This window comes from Gavia stellata, unplaced genomic scaffold, assembly GCF_030936135.1.
Source record: "Gavia stellata isolate bGavSte3 unplaced genomic scaffold, bGavSte3.hap2 HAP2_SCAFFOLD_1021, whole genome shotgun sequence".
In the NCBI taxonomy this organism is placed as follows: Eukaryota; Metazoa; Chordata; class Aves; order Gaviiformes; family Gaviidae; genus Gavia; species Gavia stellata.
Window position 1 is genome coordinate 33,590 of NW_026777217.1, and position 8,352 is coordinate 41,941.

Consider the following 8,352-nt stretch of genomic DNA (forward strand, 5'->3'; position numbering starts at 1 on the left):
CGGCTCGGCCAGCGCCACCGCCACCGCCGCTGCCACCAGCAGCTTCTTGGCCTCGGGTCATGGCCGTGGGGGGCTGGCATCAGCTGGGAGGGGGGACAAAATTAGGGCCCGGGGGGGGACATGAGGGGCACTGTGGGGTCCCCCCGGTGTCCCCCGGTGTCCCCCGGCCTTACCTTGTCCACGCGGAAGGTGGCAGCGGATGAGCCCCTGCGAGTTGAGGAAGAAGGTGGAGAAGGCGTCGTAGGACCTGGGGTGGGGGGGGGGACGGAGTCAGGGAGGGGGTGTGGGGACACGGGGGGACATGGGGGACACAAGGGACAGGGGGCCTGGCATTACCCACCCCCCCCCCTCCCGGGAGTAATGGGGACATGGGGGACATGGGGCTGGCATCCTGTCCTGGGGAGGGACGGGGACATGGGGACACGGGGGACACGGGGCTGGCATCCTGCCCTGGGGAGGGACAGGGACATGGGGACATGGGGCTGGCATTGTGCCCTGGGGAGTGACAGGGACATGGGGACACAGGGCTGGCATCCTGCCCTGGGGAGGGACAGGGACATGGGGACACGGGGGACACGGGGCTGGCATCCTGTCCTGGGGAGGGACAGGGACATGGGGACACAGGGGACACAGGGCTGGCATCTCCCCCTGGGGAGGGACAGGGACACAGGGGACACGGGGCTGGCATCGTGCCGTGGGGAGTGACAGGGACATGGGGACACAGGGGACACGGGGGACACAGAGCTGGCATCCTGCCCTGGGGAGGGACAGGGACACGGGGACATGGGGCTGGCATCCCCTGCAGGGAGTGACAGGGATGTGGGGGACATGGGGTGACAGGGACGTAGGGACACAGTGACAGAGGGGACAGGTCCATGGTGACAGAGGGGGACACGGGGCTGGCTGCAGGACCACAGGGTGACAGGGATGGAGTGACAAAGGGGACACAGGGCTGTAGGGTGACAGGGCCACGGTGACACGGGGTGACCCAACCTCCCGTGCCACGGTGCCGCAGCAGGTGCCGGGGGTGAGAGGAGGTGAGAGAGATGACAGCGGGTGACAGAGAGTGATGAGGACATGGTGACAAAGGGGACATGGGGCTGCAGGACCAGGGGGGGACAGGGACACTGGGCCACAGTGACAGCGGGGGACACAGGGTGACCCAATGGGGTGACAACGGGGGATCACGGTGCCTGCAGCAGCAGCGGGTGCCGGGGTGAGAGGAGGAATGGGTGACTGTGGGTGACAAGAGGGTGACAGAGGGTGACAGGGACATGATAACAACAGGGCTGCAGGACCACAGGGTGACAGGGACACTGGGCCACGGTGACAGCAGGGACACAACGGGGGATCACGGTGCTGCAGCAGCAGCAGGTGCTGGGGTGAGAGATGGAACCTGGTGACAGAGAGTGACAAGGACATGGTGACAACAAGGACACGGGGTGACAGGGACACTGGGCCATGGTGACAACGGGGGATCACGGTGCTGCAGCAGCAGCAGGTGCCGGGGTGAGAGGAGGAACCTGGTGACAGAGGGTGACAGAAGGTGACAAGGACATGGTGACAAAGGGGACATGGGGCTGCAGGACCACAGGGTGGCAGGGACATGGTGACAGTGGGGACACAGGGTGACCACAGGGGATCATGGTGCTGCAACAGCAGCGGGTGCCAGGGTGAGAGGAGGAACCTGGTGACTGTGGGTGACAGAGGGTGACAAGGACATGGTGACAAAGGGGACACAGGGTGACAGGGACGCTGGGCCATGGTGACAGCAGGGGACACGGGGTGACCCAACAGGGTGACAGTGGGGGGATCACGGTGCTGCAGCAGCAGCAGGTGCCGGGGTGAGAGGAGGAACCGGGGTGACAGAGGGTGACAGAGGGTGACAAGGACATGGTGACAAAGGGGACACGGGGCTGCAGGACCATGGGGGTGACAGGGACGGTGACAGTGGGGGCCACGGGTTGACAGCGGGGGATCACGGTGCTGCAACAGCAGCAGGTGCCGGGGTGAGAGGAGGAACCTGGTGACCATGGGTGACAAGAGGGTGACAAGAGGGTGACGGGGGGGTGACAGGAGGGTGACAGTGGGTGACGGGGGGGGGGTGACAGGGGTGCTGACCGCAGAAGGTGACGCTTGTCGCGGCGGTAGAAGCGCAGGAGGCAGAGGTGGAGGGGCAGCCCGTCAGTGGCGCCAGCGCGCCCGGATGCTCCAGTCCTCGGGGTGCCGGGTGAGCGCCAGCACCTCCAGCCGCAGGCTGGCGAAGTACCCCCAGGCCACCGCCCGGCACAGGGGCCCCGCCACCTGGTACATCGGCCCGGCCGCTGGCGGAGGGGACAGGGGGGAGGCGGTTGACCGCGCTCCCCGCGTCCCCAAATGTCACCCTGCGGGGGAGGTTGGGGGTGGGGGGGTCGCTCACCGCGTGTGGAGGTGCAGGAGGTGGTTGATGAACTCGACGTCGGGGGAGTAGAGGCCGTAGTCGGGGATTTTCAGGAAGAAATTGGGGAGCTGCGGGGGGGGGGGGAAGAGAGGGGGGGGGTCAGTGGGGTTGGGGGGGGTCACCCCCCCGTCCTGTGGGGACACGGAGTCCCCTCCCCACGGGGATGGGTGTCCCCGCGATGGGGATGGGTGTCCCTTGCGATGGGGATGGGTGGAGGGGTTGGAGCTGGGGGGGCTCAGGGGTGCTGTCCCCAGCTTGTCACCTCCCCCAGCTTGTCACCCCCCCTCCCACCTTGTCACCCCCCCCAATATTGTCATACCCCCCAATCTTGTCACACCCCCCCCATGTTGTCACACCCCTCTCACCCTGTCACCTCTTCTTGTCACACCCCTCCCCACCCTTGTCACCCCCCCCAATCTTGTCACACCCCCTCCCCCCTTGTCACCCCCCCACCTTGTCACCACCCCTCCCACCTTGTCACCCCCCCAATCTTGTCACACCCCTCCCACCTTGTCACCCCCCCCAATCTTGTCACACCCCCGTGTTGTCACCACCCTCTCACCCCATCTTGTCACCTCCCCCCCATCTTGTCACCCCCCTCCCACCTTGTCACCCCCCCCAATCTTGTCACCCTCCCCCACCTTGTCACCCCCCCAATCTTGTCACCCCCCCAATCTTGTCACACCGCTCCCACCTTATCACCCCCCCTCCCACCTTGTCACCTCCCCCCATCTTGTCACACACCTCCTCCCATGTTGTCACCCCCCCTCTCACCTTGTCACCCCCCCTCCATCTTGTCACCCCCCCCCAGCCTTGTCCCCACCTGCCCCCCGGTGTCACCAAGGCCACCCCATCACCACCTATAGGCGACACACCCTATAGCAGGGGAAGGACAGACCCCCCCCCACCCTCCCCCACAACCCCCCCACGCCAAAGCCACCCCCCGCTGTCACCCTCTTGTCACCCCTCTCGTCACCTCGTGCTGCAGCTTCTGGTGCATGACGGCCAAGTGCTCCTCCATGCTGGGTGGGGGGGCGGCGGGGGGGGCCCGGCGGGGGCCAGGAAGGGGGCTGGGGGCCGCAGGAGGAGGAGGACGGCGGTGGCGGGGCCATCGCGGACGGCGATGTCATCTTCCCGATGCCCGTCCACCGTCGTGATGTCACCTCCTCCATCCCCTCCGGTGGGGACAAGGCTCGAGCGCGGGGGCTGCCGGGGAGCCGGGCCGGGGGGGGGCCGCGATGGGGCCGGGGGGGGGCAGGAGGGGGCAGCGCCGAAACGGGGCCCCGGGTGGGCTCCAGGTCCTGTGGGGGGGGGGCGGGTGGGGGGTGAAGGTCCCCAAAGGGGGGACGTGGAGCTGCCCCATAGCAGAGGGGGGGGCAGAGGCTGCCTTGTGGGGAACCCCAGGGGGGAATGTGGGTGTGTGGGGGGGGGTTTGGGCTGTGGGGCACCGGGCAGGACCCCCCAGGGATGGATCTGCCCCATGGGGGGGGGGTGATCTGCCCCATAGGAGGCTGGATCTGCCCCATGGGGGGGTGATCTGCCCCATGGGGCACCCAGCAGGTCCCCCCCAGGGATGGATCTGCCCCATGGAGGGACAGAGCTGCCCCATGGGGCACTCAGCAGGTCCCCCCCAAGTACGGATCTGCCCTATGGAGGGTGATCAGCCCCATAGGAGGGATGGAGCTGCCCTGTGGGGCACCCGGCAGGACCCCCCAAGTACGGGTCTGCCCCATTAGGAGGACAGAGCTGCCCTGTGGGGCACCCGGCAGGACCCCCCCAAGTATGGGTCAGCCCCATAGGAGGACAGAGCTGCCCTGTGGGGCACCCGGCAGGACCCCCCAAGTACGGGTCTGCCCCATAGGAGGACGGAGCTGCCCTGTGGGGCACCAGGCAGGACCCCCCCAAGTACGGGTCTGCCCCATAGGAGGACGGAGCTGCCCCACGGGGGGTGACCTGCCCCATGGGGCACCCAGCAGGACCCCCAGGGACGGAGCTGCCCCACGTCGCGGACCCTCGGCCACCCACGGCCCCGCCCCCCAAGGTGCAGGCCCCGCCCCTCAGCCGGCTTCCCCATCAGGAACCTGCTCCCGCGCGATTTGCATAACCACGCCCCCTCCGGAAACAGCCGGCTCCGCCTCACCTCGCCTCTACTTAGCGATGTCTATTTGCATAGCCCCGCCCCTCCCCGGGGCGCCCGCCCCCTCACGCCTATCCCGCAACGTCTATTTGCATAGCCACGCCCCTCCCAGAACGCACCCGCCCCCTACCTACGCACCCACGCGCCCTCCGCCGCCCCGCCCCTCTATTTGCATAGCCCCGCCTCCCTCCCCTCAGCACAGCCCCGCCCCCTCCCCGCGACCCTCACCTGCGGCCGCGCTCGGTAACGGCGGCGCGGCGGGTCCGGGCCGGCCCCAGCGGCCTCGGCCGGGGGCCAGGCGCGGAGGGGGACGGCGGGGCGGAGGCGGGCGGCGGCGGCAGCGGCGGCCCGGCCGTGCCGGTACATGGCGGAGCCCCCCCCGCTTCGCCTCGGCCGCGCCTCGCCTCAAGCCGGCGAGCCCACTGCGCCTGCGCATTCCGCCGCCGGCTCGCGCCGGCTCCGCCCCCGCCGCGCCCCAGCGCGCAGGCGCGGTAGGCGGCGGCCGCGCGACGCGCATGCGCGGGGAAAGGGCGCGGAGCGCCGGGCGGCCGGCGGCGCGCCGGGGAAGGTGACCGGGCGGATGCGCATGCGCGGTGGGACGCAGCGCACTGCGCCTGCGGCGGGCGGGGAAGGCCGGCGGGGAGGCGCATGCGCAGTTCCTTTCCCGCCAGGCGGCCGGGCCCATTCATTCCCCTTCGCGCCGGGGGGGGGGGGGCGCAGCCCGGAGGGGGCGGAGCCAGTTCTCCGGCAGCCAATAGGAGCGGCGTTCTCCAGCCGGGGAGGCGGGGCGTAACCCAGATGGGGGCGTGGCTAAGCCACAAATAGGCGTGGCTTAATGAAGGGGCGTGGCTAAGCACCTGTAGCAGCTGTACAAGCTCCGAGGGCGCGGGGGGGCAGGAGGCGGGGCTCTGTGAGGCCACGCCCCCCCGGCAATGACATCACCCCCCCCGGGACCCCCCCCCCCCCCCCCCCCCCGGGACCCATCAGCAGGAGGGACCGGAAATTGAGAGTCACCGTTTTTATTGAAACGTAACCAAAACCGGGGGGGGGGGAGGGGAAAAGGCCCCCCCGGGGCCGTGGGGGGGGGGGGGGAGGGGGTGCCCGTGGGGGGGGGGGAGGGGCACCCATGGGGGCTGTGGGGCAGAGATGAGCACCCGTGGGGTGGGGGCCGAGCACCCATGGGGCCGAGATAGGCACCCACAGGGCAGGGATGGGCACCCATAGGCGCTATGGGGCAGGAATGTCCCCCCCCCCGGGAGCTATGGGGCGGGGGACAGGCACCCATGGGGGCTGTGGGGGTGGGAACTGGGACCCCCCCCCGCAGTGGGGCTGTGGGGCGGGAGCAGGCAGCCATGGGGCAGGGAGCGGTACCCACTGGGGCTATGGGGCAGGAATGGGCTCCCCTGGAAGCTATGGGGTGGGGAACAGGCACCCATGGGGTCTTTGGGGCAGGAATTGGGACCCCCCCCCAGCGGGACTGTGGGGCGGGGGGCAGGCACCCATGGGGCAGGGACAGGCACCCACTGGGGCTGTGGGGCAGGAACTGGCACCCAGTGGAGCTGTGGGGTGGGGACAGGTACCCATGGGGCAGGCAGAGACACCCGCTGACGCTATGGGGCAGGGACGGGCACCCGCAGGGGTGAGGACAGGCGCCCACTGGGGCTGTGGGGTGGGAACAGGCACCCACTGGGAGTTATGGGGCAGGAAGGGGGCACCCGTGGGGCTGGGGACAGGCACCCACTGGATTGTGGGGCAGGAACTGGCACCCAGGGGAGCTGTGGGGCAGGGACGGGCACCCACAGGGGTGGGGACAGGCACCCATAGGGGCTACGGAGCAGGTACTGGCACCCCCCTGGGAGCTATGGGGCAGGAAGGGGGCACCCGTGGGGCAGAGACAGGCACCCCCACGTCCTCCCACCGCACACCCCGGCAGGCGCCGAGCCCCCCCACGGCCCCGCCGTTGGGGAGAGCTGCCGTGGGGGCTCAGCGGCCGGACGCGCCCAAGGGAGCTGCGGGGACGAGAAAACAGCGTGGTGGTGGCGGGTGGGGAGTGAAAAATGAGGCAAAAACCGGCAAAATTGGGAAAAAAGAAAAAAAAACAAGACGAAAGTAAGAGCAGCCCACCTGGCGCGGCGGTGCTGGGGGGCGTCCCGTTCCGTCCGTCCGGCGGCCGGGGCTCCGTCTGTCCGTCCGGCGTCTCCCGCCGCAGCAGGAACGGCCGGAGGCTGCCGCGTACCGGCGAGCCCCCCGCCCCGCCCCGAGGTCAAGTTGAAGGGCCAAGGAGGCTCCGCCTCTTCTCGCAGGACTGGAGACGATTGGTTGAGGGTTAGGCAAAAGGGGCGGGGCCCAGGGAGGTGCCGTGCCTCAGTTTCCCCCCCCCCACCACCGCCGCCCCCCCGGGTGCTGGCTTACAGTCGCGTTCCGATAGCGAGTAGGGCTTGATCTCCTCCTCGGGGCGCTTGGGGGGCGGGCGGCGGTGGGGGGCTGCAGGAGGGGGGAGGGCAGCGTTATTAGGATTGGGGGGGGGTCACCCTGTGCCACTCCCACCCTCCCTGTGCGCCCCCAAACCCCCCTCCACATCCCCCCAAAACTCACCCGGTTCGGTTTGGAGAAGAAACCCTCGAAGATGACGAAGTTGTTCACCTGGAGGGGGGGGAGGAAGGCTGCGGGTGAGGGGCTGCCCCCACTCCCCGGCGCAAATCTGGGGGGGTGATTTGCCCCCCCCCCCAGGGCAGTTCCTGAGACTCTACCCCCCCTCCTGGGGGCAAATATTTGGGGTGATTTGCGCCTCCCCCCCCACCCCCGGGGCACTTCCCATGGTTCTACCCCAACCCGGTGAACCCAAGAGACCGTTTACCCCCCCGCCAGGAACAAGAGCGGTGACAAACCCCCGGGGTGGGGGCACCCCAGGAGGGTAACGGGTGCCCCAGGAGGGTGGGGGGGCACCCCAGGAGGGTGGGGGGCACCCCAGTGATGTCCCCAGCACGTCCCCCCCACCTGCGGGATGGCGTCGGTGAGGCCGTAGTGTTTGCGGAGGAAAGCCAAGAGCTTCTCGGAAGGTCGGTCGACGGCCAAACGCCAAGGATCCACCCTCTCACTCTACGTGGGGGGGGACACGAGGTGAGGGGGGGGGTCCCCCAACATCCCTTCGTGTCCCCTCTGTGTGTGTCCCCCCCACTTTTTTGTCCCCCCACGTCACCTGCAACATGTGCTGGAAGAGCTCCCCGCCCGTAACCGTGTCGTTGCAGCGACTCGTGGATGTAAAAATCCAGGACGCAAAGCGGCTCCGCTTCGTTATGGGCACCGTTACGGTCCTGGGGGGGGGAACGGGGCCGTGGGGGGGGGGGATAAGATGGCTGTGGGGGGGGCACTCAGGCACCCCCCCCAGCCCCCCAAAAACTCACCAGGAGGAAGAGCTTCTTGTAGCCCACCTTGAGAAAGCCGACGACGGCGCCTTTGGGGGTCCTGGGGCGGGAGAGAAAGGGTTTGGGGGGTGTGCCCCGGGTCCCCCCTGGGTGGGGAGGGGGGGGGGGAAGAAGTTGAGGGGGGGGACACACACCCCCCCCCCACGCTCACCCCCCGGCCCTCGGCGTCGCGGAGGATGTAGAGGACGTGGCGGTTGGCCTCCATGCGCGCAGCGCTGGTGACGGGGGGCCGGGAGGCCCTGGGCCTGCGTGGGAAGAGTCGTTATCCCCCCCGTTACCCCCCCCCCCGTGCCCCCCATTGCCCCCCCCCGTGCCCCCCCATTGCCCCCCCATTGCCCCCCATTGCCCCA

At 69.5% G+C, this 8,352-nt stretch overlaps 2 protein-coding genes across 2 annotated transcripts; both read right to left on the minus strand.

The window, feature by feature from the left end:
• Positions 1-57: 57 nt before the first annotated feature.
• CUNH6orf136 (chromosome unknown C6orf136 homolog) lies at positions 58-4,943 on the minus strand. Its single transcript, XM_059835251.1, is given in 9 exon segments — positions 58-83; positions 174-247; positions 2,122-2,189; positions 2,191-2,313; positions 2,315-2,324; positions 2,420-2,508; positions 3,417-3,505; positions 3,508-3,655; positions 4,806-4,943. Coding segments are annotated over 9 exon segments (765 nt in total).
• A 1,244-nt stretch (positions 4,944-6,187) lies between these two features.
• ATAT1 (alpha tubulin acetyltransferase 1) lies at positions 6,188-8,247 on the minus strand (the record flags this gene model as incomplete). The annotated part of the gene is given in 9 exon segments (XM_059835252.1): positions 6,188-6,239; positions 6,702-6,882; positions 6,990-7,061; positions 7,175-7,220; positions 7,575-7,676; positions 7,777-7,800; positions 7,802-7,891; positions 7,982-8,042; positions 8,137-8,247. Coding segments are annotated over 9 exon segments (739 nt in total), but the record flags the coding sequence as incomplete, so codon positions are not given.
• Between the last annotated feature and the right edge of the window lie 105 nt (positions 8,248-8,352).